This window comes from Sus scrofa, chromosome 2 (assembly GCF_054392235.1).
Source record: "Sus scrofa isolate SSC_HxYL_T2T_F1_AM1 chromosome 2, Sscrofa_HxYL_maternal_Yorkshire_Landrace_v2.0, whole genome shotgun sequence".
Classification (NCBI taxonomy): domain Eukaryota; kingdom Metazoa; phylum Chordata; class Mammalia; order Artiodactyla; family Suidae; genus Sus; species Sus scrofa.
In genome coordinates this window covers 40,309,572-40,333,050 of record NC_139384.1, presented here as the reverse complement: position 1 = coordinate 40,333,050, position 23,479 = coordinate 40,309,572, and the positions used below count along the sequence as shown (strand labels likewise).

The 23,479-nt window shown below is 35.9% G+C and overlaps 1 protein-coding gene across 4 annotated transcripts in view; it reads left to right on the top strand.

Moving 5' to 3' along the window:
* The window catches only part of ANO5 (anoctamin 5), an 84,321-nt gene extending 69,469 nt beyond the window's left edge, over positions 1–14,852 (top strand). For all 4 annotated transcript variants that reach the window (XM_021083250.2, XM_005661072.4, XM_085010093.1 and 1 more), the window contains 5 exons: positions 3,201–3,331; positions 6,199–6,404; positions 8,551–8,729; positions 10,322–10,427; positions 12,670–14,852. In XM_021083250.2, the coding sequence (XP_020938909.1) occupies positions 3,201–3,331; positions 6,199–6,404; positions 8,551–8,729; positions 10,322–10,427; positions 12,670–12,891 (844 nt within the window). In that variant the 3' untranslated portion in view covers positions 12,892–14,852. The remainder of the gene's footprint in view (positions 1–3,200; positions 3,332–6,198; positions 6,405–8,550; positions 8,730–10,321; positions 10,428–12,669) is intronic.
* Positions 14,853–23,479: the final 8,627 nt, after the last annotated feature.

The window sequence follows — 23,479 nt, the reverse complement described above, 5'->3', positions numbered from 1 at the left end:
CCATTGAGCGAGGCCAGGGATAGAAACTGCGTTCTCATGGATGCTAGTCAGATTCATTTCTGCTGAGCCGCAGCAGGAACTCCCAGGAACACAATTTTAAAGACCAGGTGAGGGAACTGGTGTGTGTGATCAGCTTGTGAACAATTCTCTGACTGGTTGATGAGATTGAACCCACTCCAGAAGGACTGGGGTCTATGCGCTCAGGATCATCAAATAGTTACCATCTTCCATTTTATTGGGGGGCAGGGAGTCGTTTGTTTGTTCTCTGCTCACAACTGTGCACCTGGAAGTCCCCAGGCTAGAGACTGAATCTGAGCTGCAGTTGCAACCTGCATCACAGCTGCAAAAATGCGGGATCCTTAACCCACTGTGCTGGGCTGGAGATTGAACCCTCACCGCCTCAGAGACAACACTGGATTCTTAACCTGCTGTGCCACAGTGGGAACTCCTCTATTTTTTAATTTCTTAATAGTATCTTTAACCATAGGTTCTCATCCTCAGTACTATTGACATTATAGAGCAGATAATTCTTTGTTGGGGGGAGGGGAGTTGTCTTTTGAATTATAAGATGATTGGCAGCATCCTTGGACTCTACCCACTAGATGCCAGTAGCCCACCCTCCCAGCTGTGACAACCAAAAATGTCTCCAGATACTGCAAATGTCCCCCTGTGAGCTAAATCACTTCCAGTTGGGAACCACTGCTATGGATGGACAAAAGTACATACATACTTTAATATAGTAGAATTTATCAGTCTTTCCCTTTATGGTTTAGCATTTTTAAAGTTTTGTTTAATATAGCCTTCCCTACCGCATAATCAAAAACCTATTCTGGAGTTTCCGTCGTGGCACAGCAGAAACAAATTTGACTAGGAACCATTAGGTTGCGGGTTTGATCCCTGGCCTTGCTCAGTGGGTTAAGGATCCAGCGTTGCCATAAGCTGTGGTGTAGGTCTCAGGCACGGCTCAGATCTGGCATTGCTGTGGCTCTGGCGTAGGCCAGTGGCAACAGCTCGAATTAAACCCCTAGCTTGGGAACCTCCATATGCCACAAGTGGGGCCCTAAAAAGACAAAAGAGACAAAAACAAACAAAAAATAAACCTACTCTCGTGTCCTTAGGTCTAAATATTTTTAGCACTTTACCATTATTATTACCTTTCTCTTTTAAATTTTTCACATATATGAAAAAGATTTTTGTATTTGACATGAAATTCAATTTCTTGTGCATGTGTGCGCACACTCACACACCCACACGCACACACATATCGTGTTACCATTTATTGGGAAGACCCCCCTCTCTGTGACCTACAATACCATTTATGCCATACAGCAAGTACAAGGCTGGTATACTAGGGCTCCATTCTGTTCCAAGATTTGTCTGTCTCTGAACCAGTACTATACTATGTTAATTAATACAGCTTTATAATAACTTCTCATACCTGGTGGGGCCAAGTTTGACTGATTTATTCTTCATCTATAGAAATCTCTTGGTTATCTTTGTCCTTCCTCTTTCTGTGTTAATTTTAGAACCATCTTATAAGATTTCACATGGACAATTATTTTGTTTTCTTGACTGAAATTACATTTCAGTTGTTTCAGTAAATCAACATTTTGTTATGCCAGGTCTTCTTATTCATTAACATTTATTTTGGACTTTAATGAGTTCAAATAAATATTTAAACTTTGGCATATGGGTCTTATAAATCTTTTGTCAAACCAATTTCTAGGTATTTTTAACTTTATTATTTTAAATGGTATCTTTTAAAAAATTATTTTCTACCTATGTTTTGTGGGTATGTAGGAATGAAATATATCAATTAACTCATTATTTCTAATAATTTTTATTTAACTTCATTTGGGTTTTCTATGCAGATAATCCATTCACATTACTGTTAATAATCATGGATTTCTCCTTCATTTCTAACTCTTTTGCATTTTTCTTTTTCATCTTATTATGCTGGATAATATCCCCAATAAAGTCTTGAATGTGATCATACACACTCTATTTTCTTCTTGATTCTAAAGAGAATGCTTCAGACTTTTCCCTACTTAAAAATGATGTTCATCCCAGGATTTTGGTAGATGCTTTCTATCAGATTGAGTAATTTCTTTCTTTTCCTACTTTTTTTCTTAAATAGGTTTTAATAGGTAATTGAACTACCTCAAATACATTTTTCTGCATCAATCAATATGATTTTGTATTTTTCTCCTTAAATTTGTTAGTATGGTCTCTTACATTGATTGAGTTTTTAATAAAAAGAAAACTTTTGATCCTTAAAGTAATCCATCATTATCATGATCTACTATTTTTTTATACAGTGTAGAATTTAGTTAGGTATTTTTTTGTTTAGGATTATTTCATTTCCTTTCATAGTTATATTAACCTCTACATTTCCTTGTCATACATTTTCTGTTGTAACCAATTTCTCATTTCCCCAAGTGTCTTTCTGAGTATCATGGCAACATCAAGATTAGTAAATTGAATAGAAAAAAAAAAAAAAAAACAATCCTGTGGTGACCCTCTCCTCTGCAGAACTGTGTCTGAGTAAATACATTTCCATGCAGAGTCAGGGTTGTCTTTCTTTTCTTTTCTTTTTAAATTTATCCTATTTATTTTTTTATTTTTTTACCTTTTACTGAAATATAGTTGATTTACAAGGTTGTGATAATTTCTGCTGTAAACAAAGCGATTCAGTTATACGTGTACATGCATCCATTCTCTTTCAGATTATTTACCCATATAGATTATCACAGAATAATGGGTAGAGTTCCCTATACTATACCTTCCATATACCTCAGTGTGCATGTGCCAATCTGAAACCCCCAGTCCATCCCTCCCCCCACCCCACCCCCTTTGGTAACCATAGGTTTTTCAAAGTCTGAATCTGTATAAGTTCATTTGTATCTGTTTTTTAGATTCCACATATAAGTGAAGTTAGACGGTGAAAGACAAACATCATATGATATTACTTGTTTTACTTTCTTAAATCACCCTAATAAAGATCTTTTGCCCTCAGCAAATATTGTGAACAGAGCACTAGATTTTGACTTGGAGTTTAGCTGTAGTCATATCTTTATTTGTTCTGTGATCTTAAGTTACTCAACCTCTCTTGCTGCCAATTTCTAGCTCTACCATTTTGATTCTCTGATCTCTTCCTTTTAAACCCTATTTCATGTATTTACTTTTATCACTTCCAACAGCTTGGTTCTGAATTGGTGGAGACGCCGAAAAGCTCGAACCAACTCGGAAAAGCTATACAGTCGATGGGAGCAGGACCATGACCTTGAAACTTTTGGTTCTCTTGGGCTATTCTATGAGTACTTGGAAACAGGTAATTTTCAACCACTGTCTTTAAACACAGAATAGACTGAGTAAAATAAGTGTTTTCCAGCTCTTAATATTTCTTCCTGCCTTGGACATAGTAAGTGTTCAATAAATCATTGGACAGTGGACGGATGGATATGGAAAATATTGGTTCAGTATTTCTGTTGGCCACCAAATAGAATGCAAAATGAAATTTAGTTTCAAAACACCAATCTCAGAGATAATTTTTCCTACCAATTAGAAGTTAATATTGTTGAATCAAATAAAGTAAGGATCATTTTTAATACCTGTCCCAAATTAGTTTAAATAGGTTTCTCCAAAGGGTGGGGGAAAAAAATGTAATTGTAATGTATACATGTAAGGATAACTTGATCCCCTTGCTGTACAGTGGGAAAATAAAATTAGAAAAAATAAAATAAAATAAATAGCTTTCTCCTTTGGTTTGCCTCAGTAACTGCTTACAGAGGAAATACATTGAGAAACATTTCCAGAATCTGACATATATTAAGTGCATGCAGTCCTTTGTTTCCAGTTGAAAAGAAGGCTAAAAGCAGTTATGTAAGGAAAACCCGAACTGAATACAAAAAAATGCATAATATCCTAAGGATTAAACAGAGAAGAGATCTAGAAGTGAAATTTTAGGAGAAATAATGATGGGGACTGCTTGTAGAGTCTACCTGCTTCTTCTCAGGAGACCTTTTCTGTTTCTTTGGTGGAATTAAGGAGGACAGTTCTCCCAACTTATCCTCATGGCCCATAAAAGTCATGATAGAATAAATGAGATGACCTGAATTTGCTAACATACATATAATACCTGAATTAAAATAGGAAATTTAGGACAGATAAGAAGAAGTTTCCAGTTGTAAAGTCAGGTAACCCTTGCATTATGGAGTGATAAAGCTGTAATTTTAAATTAACTGTATGTTTCAAGTGAATTGATACATAAACACAGCTGAGATTATAACTGAAATTAAAAGATGCAATCAAGGTTTCATAATAAGATTAGCTACCATTTATTGAGACACAACTAAGAATAATTTATTCTGGGAGTTCCCGTTGTGGCGCCATGGTTAACGAATCCGACTAGGAACCATGAGGTTGAGGGTTCGATCCCTGCCCTTGCTCAGTGGGTTAACGATCCCGCGTTGTCCTGAGATGTGGTGTAGGTTGCAGACGCGGCTCGGATCCTGCGTTGCTGTGGCTCTGGCGTAGGCCGATGGCTACAGCTCCCATTGGACCCCTAGCCTGGGAACATCCCATGTGCTGCGGGAGCGGCCCAAGAAATGGCAAAAAGACAATAATAATAATAATAATAATAATAATAATAATTTATTCTGGATGTTTTACAGGCATTATCTCTAATCTTGAAACATTCTACTCTATGGTCATTATTCACTACATTTTATTTTAGAGGATAGTGAAACTTGGATAGATTAAGTAATCTGCCATGGCCCACAGAGATTATGAGTAAAGATCTGTGTTTAGAATCTGGAAATTCAAGCTGTTTCTACATAATACTTCATCTCTTTGGTTTCCATCTCTTGGTTCAGTAGAGAAGGCAGGTAGGATGCAGTTTGTTCCCTTGTCTTAGCAGATGGCAAGACTGATTCTACAGAGAAAGTCTTAGAGAAAAGAAGAAATCCAGAAACACTTGAATCTATCTAAAAATTGAGTACTAGTGGAAGATTCTTTCTTCCTTCAGTGGAAAGCCATTTTTGCATCTCATTATTTTTTCTTCACTCACATGGGAATCCCAGTCTACCAGCTGCATGGATTTGTTTACCCCAAGCATCGATGGAAACAAAGGCAAAGAAAACAAAAACAAAAATGGAGAGAGAAGCCAGTTTACCCAGGTGTTAAGTGTTAGTGAGGAAATAGAGTAAAACATTTTAAAAGAGGCCGAGTTGGGGAGTTCCCATCGTGGCACAGAGGAAACGAATCTGACTAGGAGCCATGAGGTTGTGTGTTCGATCCCTGGCCTCACTCAGTGGGTTAAGGATTTGGCGTTGCCGTGAGCTGTGGTGTAGGTCACAGACATGGCTCGAATCCAGCGTTGCTGTGGCTGTGGCGTAGGCCAGCAGCAACAGCTCCGATTAGACCCCTAGCCTGGGAACCTCCATATGCCCCAGGTGCAGCCCTAAAAAAACAAAAAAACAAACAAACAAACAAACAAACAAAAAAAGATGTTGAGTTGTTGCAGAGGATCAGGATCGTAACAAATACCTCATTCCAGGATATGTGTATTTCCTACGCCCACATAAAATTTATATATATGTTTCTGATACTTTATAAGGTTCATTTTCTGATTTATTCTGAAATGTCTTGTTTATACTACCTTTTCCTCTATTAGCTTCTTCAAATCTTAAATAATGCATTCCTTCATAAGGCTTATAGTTAAGTACTTTTATATGCCCAGAGCATACAAATGAATTAGTCATTATCCCTGATCTTAAAGTTAAGTACCTAGATTACAAGATGGAAAACCTGATTACCCCCCTGATGTGCTGATACCAATGTAAAGGCTAGACCAGCATAGACTTCAGCACCGACCATAGTAAAAGACTGTTTTACAAAGAATAAGAAGAATGTCTTATCTAACAAGAGTTAGTGCTTCCTTTAAACAAGCAGATCTCAAAAGAGACATCAGGGATGGAACTGGGCTTTGCAAGCCCAGTTTCCCCTTCCTGTTCTAACACCCAAATAAGTCACCATACTTCCTACAGAGAAGAGGAATTGGGCAGCTAGAAAGAGGCCTGGACTGTTTTGCTGGTGTAAATCCCTTGAAAATGAAGGAAGTGGCGGGAATTGGGCAGGGTGTTCCTCCCTTGCCCCTCCACAATGATGAGTTTGTGAAATTTTCTTTTGTCCCTACAGTTATCCAGTTTGGATTTGTCACATTATTTGTGGCCTCTTTTCCTTTGGCTCCTCTTCTTGCTCTCTTGAATAACATTATAGAGATTCGAGTGGATGCCTGGAAGCTTACTACTCAGTACAGGAGACCTGTAGCTGCTAAGGCTCATAGCATAGGTGTTTGGCAAGACATTCTTTATGGAATGGCTGTCCTTTCTGTTGCAACTAATGTAAGTAGACCTGTTTTGGTGGAATAACTTTGTACTTGGTTTTCTTGGAGATGGGGAGATAAGAATGATGTGTAACTCAATCTTTACTTATGTTGATTTTATCATGGTGGTAGTCCATAAAGATAAAACATCCCTAAACTTATATGCGCTAAACAACATAGACAAGTCTATGACATACAAACTCTCAGAAATACAAGGAAAAAATTAAAAAATTTTTTAAATTTTTAATTAAAATACCATGGTATAGTTTTGTAGCATGTAAAAAAGTATATAAAAATAAGTAATGGTATAAAGGATTTAAGTCGTACAATTAAAGCTCGATTATACATAGTTATACGTGACAGACAGAATATACAATATTTACCTATTATTTTTATGGAGCACTTATTAAAAACAGTAATAAAACTGAATTCTCAAAAGCAGAAACTTTACAATGCATATTTGCCTATAATAATAGCATAAAAATGAAGTTGATAATATAGACAAAAAATAAAATTTAACCACTTAACATTCATGCTTCTAAAGAAGCTTTATTGTACAAAGAGGAGATAAAATTGAAATTTATAAAGAGAGCTTAGGGAGTTCCCGTCATGGCTCAGTGGTTAACGAATCTGACTAGGAACCATGAGGTTGCGGGTTCGGTTCCTGCCCTTGCTCAGTGGGTTAATGATCTGGCTTTGCCATGAGCTGTGGTGTAGGTTGCAGACGTGGCTCAGATCCTGCATTGCTGTGGCTCTGGCATAGGCTGGTGGCTACACTCCGATTAGATCCCTAGCCTGGGAACCTCCATATACTGCAGGAGTGGCCCAAGAAATAGCAAAAAGACCAAAAAAAAAAGAGAGAGAGTTTAATTAAAATGAAAACTTTAGGAATCAGTTAGAACCACAGTTACAAAAAGTATGTAGCAAAAGATGCTTTTTTTAAATGACTTTTATTTTTTCCCATTATAGCTGGTTTAGTGGGTTTTTTGGTTGTTTATAATGATTTTTTAAAAGATGCTTTTATCATTAAAAAAATACAAGAAAACATGAGCTGAGCATGTAACTTAAGATATTAAAAAAATGTGAAACTAATCAATAGAAAGTAGTAAGAAGAAAGAAGATCAGAAATAATCAAATTAGAAAACAAACAAAAAGCAATATAATTGCTAAGTGAATCAAAAGTTGTTTTGTTGAAAACACAAAATTCTGAAAATCTCAAACAAGGAAAAAAAGAGTTATAAAGTACAGGAGAAAAAAATATGAGTGCTATGTATGCATTTATTCCAACACATTTTAAAATCTCTTTGAAATGGTCACTTTTTCAGAAAATAAAACTACCAACATATATTTAATAAGTGACATAAAGCCTGAAATGAACCAGCAGATATAGAAGCAATATTAAAAGATTTAAAAACCTACCATTAGCATTGTAGATAGCAGAACCAGATGTTTTTAAACTGATTTATCTCACAGTTCTACAGCTTGAGGAAAAGCATGGGAAAACACCATTCCTATGGAATCAAATCCTGAAATTAACTGTACTGAGCTGTGGGAAATTTATGAGCACATAGTCTTCTCTCTCTCCATTCTCCATTCCCTACACACACACACACACACACACACACACACACACACACACACACACACACACTCAGTCTGTCCTAGCTTCTGGAATTGGTCTAGGCAAGTAAATTTATGTGGGAAATTTATGAGCACATAGTCTTCTCTCTCTCCATTCTCCATTCCCTACACACACACACACACACACACACACACACACACACACACACACACACACACACACACACACACTCAGTCTGTCCTAGCTTCTGGAATTGGTCTAGGCAAGTAAATTTGGTAAAGGACAGTAGAACTGTGTTAGGAAACAATAAGAAATGTAAGAAATAGCTAAGTATGGTGGAGAGCAATAGAGGCCAGGTATTTTTGGAGACATACATTTAGGTTAAATTTTCAAAGTAGGCACTTGTACCTAATGAAATTTTAGAATACTGATCATACACTGTAAGTGAACTATTTCATGTTCTAGGCCAGACTCATATTAACGTGATTCATCATAGCATTCTAATCCTTTTCCATCCATATGGCCCAGGGAACTGAAAGCTATAAAAATCAGCTGATGATCTCTCTCTTGCTTTTTCCTTTAGGCTTTTATTGTTGCATTTACATCAGACATGATTCCCCGTTTAGTTTACTACTATGCCTACTCAACCGAAACCATGCAGCCAATGAAAGGGTATGTCAACAACAGCCTGTCAACATTCCTGATAGCCGATTTTCCAAACTACACTGTACCTTCGGAGAAGCGAGACTTCACCACGTGCAGGTTTTTCTCTTGTTTTCTTAGATTTTCATTTTGCTTTTTAAATGTCTTTCTTAAGTTCTCCATTTCCTTCATGTCTTACAAAAAAAAAAATTACTTGGGACATTAAAAATCCTGGATAAATAAAGTGTATCAATTTTGGAATCCAAACATTGTAGGGTTCTGATTTGGGAAAGTGGAATGAATATTATGGGTAAAGATAATATCAATTTTGAATTGTTTATTTTCTAAAATTATTGGAAAAATTTTCTCCAACGAATGCCCCTTTGGTTCCAAGTTGTAATATCTATAGATTACATAGTATAGTCATATTATGTGCATTTAACTTACTCGAATTTAACTATGTGTCCTCAAAAAGAGACAGAGTGAGGAAGAAAGAAATAACAATGTGATTAGTTCACCAGCCATCCCATTTTAAGGTTAGTTCCATGTAGGGAGTGTGAAACTGTATTTGTAAACCTGCTGTTTTTACACTCAGTGTCTCATGTGCTGTGAGGATCTTTTTACTTTAGGATTTAAAGATTTTATAGATATGTAGATAGATAGATAGATAGATAATGTATATATGGTACATCAAGATTTTTAACTTAAACCTTAAACCAAGTGCTTCATCTGGGATTCCAATTTTTTTAAAAAAAAGCAAAATATGGCAACACAGGTGGACAAAAACATCATTATAGTCCACATTTATATAGAGAGGCATCATAACATGGACAATTGTCAGATTTCTTGATATTATCACTTCCCAGTCAAACTAAATCTTTAAAGAACATCAATATCTAGACACTTTGAAGGAAAAAAATGAACTCACAAATTGAGCACCCAAGAAAACCCCAGAAGGATAATAAGGAAAACAAAAACCATGCAGTGTCAGATAAGCCAAGAGAATATAGAGTCTCAAGAAAATAGAAATGGTCAGAGTTCCCATCATGGCTCAGTGGAAACGAATCTAGCTAGGATCCATGAGGATGCGGGTTCCATCCCTGGCCCCCCTCAGATAGGTTAAGGATCCACTGTTACTGTGAGCTTCTGTTTAGGTCGCTGATGTGTCTCAGCTCTAGCATGGCCATGGCTGTGGTGTAGGCCAGCAGCTGTAGCTCCAATTAGACCCCTAGCCTGGGAACTTCCGTATGCCACATCTGCTGCCATGAAAAAAAGAAAGAAAGAAAGAAAACAGAAATGATCAACGATGTCCAGTCCTATTCCTCACAGTCAAATAAGATGTAGATTAAAGTGGTCCCTCAATTTAATGACGGGACCATTGGTGTCAGTGAAAGATGGCAGAACTACCTGTGTGGAGAGGAACAGAGGGAATGGAATGGAAAGAGCAAATTTGCTAACTCTCTTAAGAAATTTATCTTTGAAGGACAGGAGAGAAGTTTCACTTATGTCTTCTGCTATGTCTATACTATACAAGTAACAAAGCATGATTTTTATCTGTATAAGAAAAACAAATATTTCATAATTGCAGTTATTTTCCTTTGACTTGACTTTTGTGATCAACTAAAAGTGTCTCTTAAAAGAAATAATGTGAATTTATGCTAGATGTCTTTGATGTTACAGCTAATTTTTTTCATGTACTTCCTTTTTTTCAGGTACAGAGATTACAGAAATCCTCCTGACCACGAGGACAAATACTTTCATAATATGCAGTACTGGCACGTCCTTGCTGCCAAGATGACATTCATCATCATTATGGAGGTAAAGCCTTTCTTAACTCTCATTCTAGTTGATCTCTTTTCTCCCTTTAGGCCTACCTTTCTAAAGATATTGGCTCCTGAGAAAATTAGCATTATCTCAATAGCGTGTTTTGAAAGAAGCTTTTGTTGTCATAAAAAATAACGTAGGAATATTTTCAGTATAAGGGATTGCCTGTTATTCACTTCCCATTGTTGAAGATATTAAGGTGGCACAAAAGAGAAAGTAGGACCTCGTTCCTTGAGGTCAATCCAAGGGCAGAAGATCCCATTGATTTACTGAATACTTATATACTGGTTCCAGGGGCTATATATAATAACTTTGTAAGTTCGACTTTATTATTTACCCTTGACGAATGAATCTGCCAGTCAGCAAAATAAGGTAATTAGCTGATTTTAAAGATGATTAGCTAGTAATAGAGCTGGATCTCAATGCCCAATGTCTCACTGCCAAACCTCTGTCTACTAGATTATGCTTCCTCCCTTGTGGAATAACTAGAATAATTATGGATATAAGGCATGCAGTAAAAGAGAACCAATACAGATGGAATATTTGACTAAGTTACAGACTGAGTGCTACCAGTCATAAGACATGAAGGCCAATAAGAGAAAGATAAATAAATGCAAGGCACTTTTTCACTCAACAGTGAAGGCCAGTAGCAGACTAGAGAAGTCTAATGTGAGCATATTTAAATTCCAATCAGTTTTGATTTGTTTTATTTTCATCAAGGTTATACATGTACAGTAATTTAAATCCCCAGCTGAGTTGAGAGCTAAGCGGGACAAAAGAGAAGTTATTGTTATGGCACAGTGAGTTAAGAATTTGACTGCAGTGGCTCCAGTTGCTATGGAGGCGCAGGTTCCATTCCTGACCCAGCACAGTGGGTTAAAGGATCTCGCATTGCTGCAGAGGTGGTGTAGGTTGCAGCTGCAGCTCAGATTCAGTCCTGGTCTGGGAACTTCCATTATGCCATGGGTGTGGCCATTAAAAAATAAAATAAAGGAGTTCCCGTCATGGCACAGCAGAAACGAATCTGCCTAGGAACCATGAGGTTGTGGGTTTGATCCCTGGCCTCAATCGGTGGGTTAAGGATCCAGCATTGCTGTGAGCTGTGGTGTAGGTCACAGACACAGCTCGGATCCTGTGTTACTGTGGCTGTGGTGTAGGCTGGTGGCTACAGCTCTAATTGGACTCCCTAGCCTGGAAACCCCATATGCCATGGGTGCAGCCCTAAAAAGCAAATAAAATAAAATAAATAAGATAAATTAAATTAAAAAGGCAGGAGAGACCAGAGAACTCATGACTTAGCATGCTGAATTTCATTGTGTTGCCCTGTTTTCAGTATGGTGCCACACCTCCAGCTTTCTGTCTTAATTTCTACAGAAAATAAAGCAATTAATTGCTTCCAGGGTTTGGAGAGAAGTAGTACCTGGACATGGATGGGAGAGATGTTGTGAACATGCATCCGTCCCTTATACAAATATTTAATTAACCCTCTTTTAGTTCCACCCACACTGTGTCTTCAGAGTTCTTAATACCTTCTTTATTGAACTTTTCTGATGATTGAAAAGAAAATGGGCTTGTGTCTTGGTTTCTGCCATCACCATATCACCAATTGCAAATTTAAGTGCTATCTTTTTTCATTCTTTCGAGTCTGTTTTCACTGTTTCCTCTCTTTTCTTTGTGTCTTTGTGAATGATAACAATTTTTAAAATTTCTTTACAGACATTTTGTTAGGTTTTCATTAGGAAGCATACGTAAAGATTATGTTCAATAGCCACATTCAATTGGAATCTCTGTAATTACATATTTTAGGATAAATTTACTTGTTTAATGTTGGTCTTTTTAGGAAAGTTCCAGGACAGGGGCTATATTTCCTTGCTTTTTTTTTTTTTTTTTTTCTACTTTCTGTATTGAGCACAGTGTATACTTTTTTTTTTTTTTTGGCTTTTTTTTTAGGGCCATAACCACGGCATATGGAGGTTCCCAGGCTAGGGGTTGAATCGGAGGTACAGCTGCCAGCCTACACCACAGCTCATGGCAATGCTGAATCCTTAACCCACTGAGCTAGGCCAGAGATCGCACCCACATCCTCATGGATGCTAGTCAGGTTCACTAACCACTGAACCACAACAGGAACTCTAGAGCACAGTTTATTAAATGAATGAGATGATTTGTAAGAACTTTCTGCTGAACATTTGACACCTCTAACAGTGCCTCTGATTTTCTTTTATGTTTCCTCTAGCACGTTGTGTTTTTAATGAAATTTTTGTTGGCCTGGATGATCCCTGATGTTCCAAAAGATGTTCTGGAAAGAATCAAGCGAGAAAAGTTAATGACTGTCAAAATTCTCCATGATTTTGAGCTTAACAAACTAAAAGAGAACTTGAGGATTAATTCAAGTGAATTTGCCAAGCATGTCATTATTCAGGAAAACAAAGTACATCTTGCTAAATCATCAGTCTAATCAACATAACGAGCAAGCAGCTAGTTGCCTATCTGGCTTCATGATTTTCCCTGGGTTTGGGGCCAGAAGTCATAAGCCATGTGTCACTTGTACCCTTTCTTCTTTTTTTTTTTTTCAACTCAGAATTCTTGTATAGTTTTATAGAGACCACTTAGTAGAGGTTGGAAGAATACCTTTTGTCTGCTTCATTGGCTGGGCCCTCCCCAGGTGTCATTTTCTGAGGTTCTGTAAATGATTGTTAAATGTATGTGTGAAATCAGAATACTGGAAAATCATGGGATGTTACAGTTTAAAAGTAAACACTGGGTATGGGCTGTCCCATCACCTTCCAGTGCAGCTGCACATTTTCTTGGTTTTCTTTCTATGGGTTATTTTATATCTCCTTCCCATCAAAAAAAGAAGAGGTCTACTGAGCCATACATATATCCTGCCATTTTAGACTATGCAGATGAAAAACCAGAATCAGATGACATAAGAAAATTCACATATTAAAAATATTGGTTAAAATATATTTGTTCCCCAAGTCATCCTGCATAAGGTAAATTTCCATCAGAATTCCAAATAGTCCTTCCAGGTAAATACAAAATTGATTTTTCAAGAGATTGAACATTTGGATTTCAGTAAAAGACTTAACAACTCAGTTCTTTTTATATAACATCTTGGTTAAAAATTGTTTTAAGACTGGACTGTCTTATCTGGGAAATAGCATTGAGAAGGTGTTAGATTGTTTCAGCTCTTCAAGTAAATGAAAGGTATTGTAGAGGAATTAATGTATCTTCCTAGTAATTAGTGATTGATAGACAATGTATGTTGATTAATTTATTGACTTCAATCTAAAAAAATTGTTGAATTATTTTTTAAAATCATTTTTCTTCCACAATGTGTCTTTTGCATCATGAAGCCTAGTTGAGCATTAACTATTTGTATCAGTTAGGTACAAGTTGTTTATGAAATTTTATCTTGTTTAAAGTAGTCTCAAATCTTTTCATGAGTTTACAGTCTTTTCTATTGATACACCTCTGTACAGTACTCAGTGCCTTGTTCCTATGCCTTTGACCCACAAGATGTGGTTGTACTGGTGATTTGATGTGATATAACATCTCAGATGTGAGCTTGCTTTAGAGAAATTATAAGTTTAACATCAATAACAGAGTTTAACACCAAATGTGGATCCAAGTAAAAATGAGGTGATGGATTTGATATCTGAGTAAAAAATGTATATACGTATTTTTCAAATTATTTCTCTCATACTTAGGCCTATGGAACAGGTACCCCAGTTCTTGTTTTTCTTTCCCTTAACAATACTTAGTATATATTTTAACACCATAGAGACATGCAGTTTAATTATATAACATTTAAATCTCTAGTTTCAAATTACATTTCAGTTTCAAAAGAATAGTGTTTGTTAATTGTACACAAAAGAAGAAACCTTATTACAAGATTTTTTAAAAAGTGATATTTCATTATTTGATCCTAATATGTTTTTTACAAAATTTTCAGTATTAAGTGTATGGCAGATAGTATTAACTAGTGATCAATATTAAACATTTAGAACTGAGGATTATGAATTTTATGAAACCATGAGACAGTTACCCCAATATTGGCAGTAATGATTTGTCATCCACTAGGTCAATTTTATGAACATTTTTTGCATAATTTGAAATGATCTCACTATTAAAGGTGATTTCACATGTGAAGGAGACATATGTTCTTGCTTGAGAGAAACAGTCAGTGTTAACTATGAAATTAGCCACAGATGCAGTATCTTTGGCTTTTCAAATCAAACTCTATGTTACTAAGATGTTGTACATTTTGCATAGCTCATATTGTTTCCTTCCTGGGTGCTAATAAAAATAAGGAAGAGCATGGAAATTGGTTTCTTGGATATAAGTTTTAATTTTTATGGCTTAATGGTGTTTATAGAGCTAGACTGTAAGATAAATAAAGACAAATTTAATTCATGAAGTTATCTATACATTGCAATCTTTTTTTTTTTTTTTTTTTTTTTTTTTTTTTTTTTTATTTATTTTTTTGTGTGGTCTTTTTTGTCTTTTTGTTGTTGTTGTTGTTGCTATTTCTTGGGCCGCTCCCGCGGCATATGGAGGTTCCCAGGCTAGGGGTTGAATCGGAGCTGTAGCCACCGGCCTACGCCAGAGCCACAGCAACGCGGGATCCGAGCCGTGTCTGCAACCCACACCACAGCTCACGGCAACGCCGGATCGTTAACCCACTGAGCAAGGGCAGGGACCAAACCCGCAACCTCATGGTTCCTAGTCGGATTCGTGAACCACTGCGCCACGACGGGAACTCCTATACATTGCAATCTTAAACCAACTCAAGTGTTGGGTCTCTAGGCTGTGTGAAGAAACTGGGAAGGGAAGAAATAGGTTTTAAGACAAGTAAATAGTTCCTATGATTGGTAAATATTTTCCTTTTAAAATGTTATTGACAAGAGCTTTGCATTTACATTTCAATTTTCTACAAAAAACTTTCTCCATGCTTCACAGATTTTAAAAGGAAATACAAGTATCCCTCAACTTCCTCAATGTTTAGTAAACAAATTCTGAAGCCAAACCAATTCAGATAGGTTTGTTTCATCTAATTAAACCCATTAGTATTGTGAGCAGGCTGAATTGAGCACCTGACAAAATGTGAATTGATATGTATCAGCGTGGCAGATGTTTTTATCATTCAGTCAAACCCATAGTTATTTTTTCAGAAATGCTCCAAGAATTATTGGGGACTTTATTTGAAATAATATGAAGTTCATAAGTCAAAAACACATAACCTTTCAAATGGTATCTCAAATCCTTGCCTCTATCAGTTTTTCTTTGCACAAGAGAAGCAGAATCCACTTAAAAACTTTTTTTTAGAGGAACCCATCAAGAAAGGGGGTGTCCTAATTAAATGGAATGCTGTCTTATTTTTGCTGCATCTCATGACTCCTCTTGACTTTAACAATCTTCTTTTGACTAAGCCATCAAGCAAGTTATCAAGAAAAAGAAAAAGGACAGAAGACAATAAAGAAGGGGAGAGACAAAAATAGGAGATAGGCTTGCTTTCCTTTGAACCTGTGTTTGTGCTTCTATGGGGAGAGGGGTCATGAGGTGCCTGGTGCTGCTGTGGGTGGTAAGAGGGATGTCTCTTTCCTAAACCATCTAACAAGGGTGACGGAAAAGCCAAGGAAAGTTCAAGTTGGAAACTGTTATGTGTCAAAAGTAAAACTTAGGTTTCAAAGTAATTTTGCCGTGTCCGCGGCTATGTGTAGTGCTGGATCTCTGTGTTGATTTACTTCATTTGAGGGTGAGGAATTTGTACTGCTGATTCAAAAGGTGAATCTATTGTTGTGAAAGAACCTCTCTAATGGTTGTTTTTAGTCAATGGTAGTTACTATGTTATCCAGGAATGTCATTAAGGAAAAGAGCATTGCAAGAAGTGCCGTTGGCCAAGCTTAGAAGTCAGCTACTGTGAATCCCTATAACTATTATGTTATTTTTTTCCTAGACAGATTTTCACGCCCCTACTTTATGTGTTACAATTCAAATATGTCAGTTATTGCAGGATTATGTAAAAATTTGGGAGAATATTAAGAAGAATAGTGTGGTTGAATGTGTGTGCAATGCTTCTGTCCCCTAAAACTGGATGACTAGGTATGCCTTTCCTATGAATGATTATGTGCCAGCCATAACCAAGAAAAGATGTGCTTTCTTTTCTTTCTTTCATTTTTTTTTTTTTGCACGGATGCAGGTATTCAGGAAAAGTTGCTCTTAAGTTACACATACATAAATTTCCTAAACCTCAAGGAATTCAAATTGTGTAGTGAATAATTAATTTAAAATTACATTTTGACATGACCTCAGTTTATTCTTACAGTAAAGTGTTGATGCAATTTTTCTGAAGAGGTTTTTAAGTTATTTTTTGTTGTTCAGAAACATTAAAATACATTACATGTAACATTTTTAAACAAAATTACATGTTTATCATACTTAGAGATGAAAACTTCTTAAAGGAAGAGTCTGGATGGTCCAGAAAAAAATGGAGAAGGTGGTAATATTATTGTTTCACCTTTTTATCTTTTCTACTTTGAAAAATGATTAAAATGAACAGAAAGGATCAAGGAGAACAGTGGTATATTGAGGTATTTCCCGATTTTTTTTCTAGATGCACTTTTCCCAAAAAGAAGTCCACAAACACCTTCCTTAGAATTATCTGGGCTAGTTGTGAGAAATGCATTTCCCTTGATCCTATCCCAGATCCCTTGGAGTAGAGTCTCTGGGATAAGGGCTTTTAAAATTCTCCAGGATATTTTTGGAAGGATATAAGACTAATGAGAATTTCAAAAAAATATATCAAGGCCTGTAGACTCAAAGTTTCCAAATTTGTCAAACTGTTCGAATCCTGCGGTGCGTAGAAGTAATTGAAATTTTAACACCGCCAGTGCCCTAGGCCTGTGTATTAAGAAAATAATTACATAAAATAACTATAGAAAAACATTTTTTAAAACTTTATTTTGTTGTTTTTAATAGTTATAAGGTTTAGGGTGCTCGTTCTTTCTAAGTAAACCTTTTTTGAAGTATGACTTACAAACGTATGGCAGGGAAAAAGCTGAGAATACAGCTGATCGCTGTTTACAAAGTGAACATACGCATACCCACCACCATGTGGAAGATAGACAACACCAGCATTCTAAACCTTCTCTCGTGCTCTCACGGTCATCTACCGAATGTACATCCCCCTTTCTGTTAGATTCGTATAAGTGAAATTGCTAGCATGCATATATTTCACTTTAGTGGATATCGACATTTCTAAAAAAGGGCTTGTATCAACTTATACTTCCAACAGAAGTTTGTGAGAGTTCAAGTTGCTCCAGATCCTTGTCAGCGTTTGGCATTGCCAGTCCTTGCCTGGTGGGACTATAACAGTAGATTATTGTGATTGGGTGAGGGGTGTCTGTAAAGCCATTTTATTTTTAATGTTTTAAATTATAGTTGATGTGCTATGTTGTGCCAATTTCTGCTGTACAGCAACACGACTCAGTTACACACATATCTTACACTGTCAGATGCCTAGACCTGTGCAGTTAAGAAAATCATCACATAGGCGTTCCCATCGTGGCTGCAACTAGTGAATGAGCCAACTAGTATCCATGAGGATGTGGGTTTGATCCCTGGCCTCACTCAGTGGGTTAAGGATCTGGTATTGCCGTAGGCTATGGTGTAGGTCACAGACATGGCTCAGATCCAGCGTTGCTGTGTTTCTGGCGTAGGCCAGCAGCTACAGCTCCAATTCGACCCCTAGCCTGGGAACTTCCATATACCGCAGGTGCAGCCCTAAAAAGACAAAATAATAAAAATAATAACCACATAAAATAACTATAGAAAAAACATTTTTGAAGGGGGAGATAAAAGTAAATGTTTGCTTTTACCAATATACTCAGGAAAAGTGCATACTGGTGAACAATTAAGGTAAATACATCACATTCTAAGTTTTAAAAGAGTAGATCACTTCTCAGATAGGACTTAATCAGGGCTGCAAAGCTATGAATTATAGAATAGAGGATTTGTTATAGAAATAGGCCTTTTGAAATTGTGGGAGGAACCAGGAGGCCGTGGTCTGGGAGGGAGATTTTGGAGAGTCAGAGGAAAGGCATCATTCCACTCTCCTGAAACTTTGCCATGCATGGACCCACGGCAGCATCCAGGATATCCCAGTGCTGAAGTGAGATGAGGAAGGAAAGCTCAGGAAGAAGTCTGGAAAGCTGTGGCTCCAGTGTAGTTACAGCTGTGAAACTTCAGCCAAGTTTCCCTCATGGGCTTGGGGCCATGGCTGGTTAGAAAAATCTGGACATGGAGTAGAAAACAGTGTGGACAAGCCAGAGCCCACTGGATCCCTTTCTCTGTATCCTTGACTATATCTGGCTTCAACAGACATTGCTGCTTCCCTTTTGCAAATCTGACCCAACACTGCCTAAGGGCAAGACTTCTGGGAAATGCAGCTCTACCTTAAGCAAATTGACATAGTACAAACTACCACAGGGACAGTTAATAAGTAAGTAAATAAATAAATCTATTGATCCTTTGAACAATGTGATTTAAAAGCTGAATTAATTTGTCTTCATGAAAGATACTCAATAACTGAAGAATAGGAATTTCTTTTCAAGCATATTCTAAATATTCACAAAATCTGACCAAATACCAGGTCATTATAAATGAACAAACAAAACCCCAGCAATTTCCAAGGGCTAAAATCAGTCTGATAATTTTCTCTGTTCACAACAAATCAATGTAGAAAACAATTTTTAATAAGATAACTAGGAAAATTATGTAACAAATTTTGAAATAACTCATGGATCATATAATCAAATTTAGAAAATAATTCGATGGTGGTACTGAAAATATCATATAGCTCAAATTTTAGTATACACAAGAAGTATTTGTGAATAGTAAATACTTCTTGTGAGTTGTTTTTAGGGAAAATATATAACTTTTAATTAGTCTATTTAAAAAGAACAAAATTAGAAAAAACAGACTAAGCATCAAAAGAAGTTAGAGAACAGCAATATAAATAAAAATAAAGGAAAATGAAGAAAAAGTTAATTTAAGAGGATAAATTAAAGGAAAGCATACAGAAAACATTATTCTTAATCGGAATGTGTTGGACCCACCCCCTTTTTAATCAACAACAAGAAATTACAGTTCCAGTAATATCCTCAGTTTTGTTCAGATCTTTATAACTCTGAGAACAACAAAAACAATGGGGTAAAATGTCTTAAAAATTGATTTAAAATATCAGAAAATTACTAGGCAAAGGGAACTAGAGACAGAACCAATATCTAGAAGAGGAAAGAAAAAGCAGACTAAAGGAATCAAGCCTGCATTTGTGGTGATTATTTCCTTGAGGAAATTGAAGATTTCAGAAGTAAAAGTAATAGCAAAAGAGAAGAGCAGTTCAACCGAGTGTTCAACAGACCTTAAGGCTTATGAAAAATGGTCAAGTTTAGGTCCCACCAAAGATAAATAGCCCTGGTAAAATCCCAGAGCTTTCCTTTGAATCAATGCATGTAAGGACACAAAAAAGTTTGGAAGTAACAGAATGGACAAAAGATACATCAAGGAAAGATTAATGTAAATGAAATAAAATAGATCTATTCATATATCACACAAGAAGATTGTGAAGCAAAATGTAATACTAAAGATTGAGAGATTTTATAGTGAAAAAAGTGGTAATTTAAAAAATACAGGAAGTTCCTATTGTGATTCAAGCTGTAACAATCCCAGCTAGTATCCATGAGAATTCAGGTTCAATCCCTGACCTCCCTCATTGGGTTAAGGATCCTGCATTGCCATTGCTGTGAGCTGTGGTATAGGTCACAGACACAGCTCAGATCCCACGTTGCTATGGCTGTGAAGTAAGCTGGTAGCTGCAGCTCTGATTCATCCCCTAACCTAGGAACTTTCATATGCTGCAGGTACAGCCCTAAAAAAAAAAGCATAAAATAAAAAATACATAACTAGTCTAAATATGTATCTAATAACACATAGGAAAATATATTTTTAAATGTTATAGAGCTAAAAGGGAGAGTGAATAACAACAGTACTTGGAAATGTTAACATAATAACTGTTAGACTAGGGGAAAATGCAATAAGAATATAGAAAATTTAAACAATGCAGTCAATGTGACAGCTGATAGATAAAATTACATCCAACTGGCAACATACACTTTCTTTTCAAGTGCACGTGAAATATTTACCAAAATGGAATATAGCCAGGTTCATAAAATGTGTGGTTAATTTCAAAGGGCTGAAATCATTTTTAATCCAGTTCTTTGATCACAGTGGATTGAACTAGAATTCAACAACAGAAAGATAATTAGAAAATTCCCTAAATGTTCAGGAATGAAGCAAAACAACCATCAATGCTACGTGAATCAGAGAGGAAATCTAATGGATATTAGATAATATTTTACAATGAATATTGATATTTCAGAATGTGTGGGAAGCACCTAAATCACAATTATATATCTTTACAATAAATAACGAAAATCAATTAAACTTCTATCTCAAATATATAGGGAGAAAATTAGCGAAATAAGCCCAAACAATTACACATCATGACCAAGTGGGATTTACCCCAGATCTACTAGGCTGGTTGAAACTTCATAAATCAGTTAATGTAATCCATTCACATCAACCAGCTGAAGAAGAAAAAAAAATCACACAATCATATCCATAGGTGCAGAAAAAGCATTTTACAACATCAAACACTTTTTTATGATAAAAATTCTCAGTAAACTAGGAAAAGAGGGGGATTTTCCCAACTTTATAAAAACAAAAATCTATAAAAATCCTACATCTAACATTAAATTTAATGATGAGAAACTTGGGGGGGGGGAGAACTACCAAAAGTTGAATATACATATTGGGAATGATGAAATAAAACTGTCTTTATTCACAGATGATGTGATCATCTATGTAGAGAACCTGAAATAATAGGGGGAAAAACGTCTGGAACTAGGAAGCTATTACAGCTAGGTTGCAGGATACCAGGATACTATAGAAAAGTCAATCACTTTCCTACATAATAAGAATGAACAAATGGAAATTGAAATTAAAAACATAGTATCATTTACATCGTATGGCCCAACATGAAATACTTATGTATAAACCTAGAAAAATAGGTACATATCTATATGAGGAAAACTTCACAACTCTGATTAAATCAAAGAATTTAATAAATAGAATTTAATAAATAGGATAGGAAGACTCAGTATTGTCAAGATTTCAGTACTTTCCCATTTGATTTATAGATTGAATGCCATGCCAGTCAAAATCCCATGTTAATTATATATCAATAAAAACTTTTTTATTCCACCAAGTTATCTTGTGGATATCAATGAACTGATTTCAAAGTTTATATGGAAAGACAAAAGACCCGGAATAGCCAACACAATGTTGAAGATGATAAAGTTTGGAAGACTGACATTACCCCACTTTAAGACTTACTATAAAACTACAATGGATCAAGACAGTAATGGTAGTGGCAAAAGAACACACAAATAGGTCAATGGGACAGAAATAAAGAGTCCAGAAATAGACCTACCTCCATAAATACAGACAATTGATCTTCGACAAAGGAACAAAAGCAGTACAATGCAGCCAAGATAGTCCTTTAAATAAATGATGCTAGGGCAGTTGGACAATCACATTTAAAAAAAAAAAATCTAGACACAGACCCTATAACTTCCACAAAAATTAACTCAAAATGGGTCACAGACCAAAATGTAAAACACCAAACTCTAAAACTTTTAGAAGATAACATAGAAAATCTAGATGACCTTTGGTTTGTTGATGACTTTTAGACAAAACACCAAAGGCACAAGTCATGAAAGAAAGAATTGATAAGCTGAAGTTCATTAAAATTAGAACTTTCTACTCACGAAAGACTTTTCTATTTCAAGAGAATAAAAAAGACAAGCCACAAACTGGGAGAAAAGATTTACAAAACGCATATCTGATAAATGACTGCTAATCTTCATGGGAGAAGGAGCAGGAGAGAAGAAATAGCTGCAGTAGCAGCAGAATTATGAAGGAAGCATAAATTTGAGTGATGTTTTCATTTCAATGATGGAATCATTTTCAGGTATGATAATGATGTTATTGCTATAATTTTGAGAGTGCTTATATTTTAGAGATAAACGTTAAATATTTGCAAGTGAAATGACATGATGAATAGATCCCTCAAAATAATCCTAGATTGGGGAGGAGAGGTTAATCCTGTCGTGGTGCAGTGGAAAGGAATCTGACTAGCATCCATGAGGACGCAGGTACAATCCCTGGCCTTGCTCGGTGAGTTAAGGATCCAGCGTTACCGTGAGCTGTGGTGTAGGTCATAGACGCAGCTCAGATCTTGTGTTGCTGTGGCTGAGGTGTAGGCCAGTAGCTACAGCTCCCATTAGACCCCTAGCCTGGGAACATCCATGTACCTCAGGTGTGGCCCTCAAAAAAGACAAAAAATAAAATAAAATAAAATAAAAAATAAAAAATAAAAATAAATGGGAGAAGATATAAATAAAACAAGATTCCTGGTGCTCACACTTGTTAGAAGTTCAGTAATGGAGACATGTGAGTTTTTAAGAGCTATTTTTTCTACTTTTGTAAATGCCTAAAAATTTCCAAAATGAGCAATTTAAAGCAATAGCCACAAACTACATATGCTCTGACTGGCAATTTCACTCCAAAAATTGACGTTACAGAGATACTCACAAATTTTTCAGCTTCAAATAGATAAATGTGTGTAGAAAGTTAATAGGTCAAGTATATTTTATTCATTGTGGCAATGTCTGTAACAAACAAGTATTGGAAATAACCTAAATGTAATAAAGAAATGATTAAATAAGTTAACATTATAGGATATAACACAGTTCACCGTCTAAAATTAATATGGCAATTTTACAAAACAGTAATCTCATTTGTATACAGTTAAGTTCACAATTTAACTCACACTAGAAACTAAGATAAGCAACAAAAAGTACTTTTTCTGGATACTCTTGATTGCCACCTGCTGGTAAGCAGGAGAAAATATAATTTTT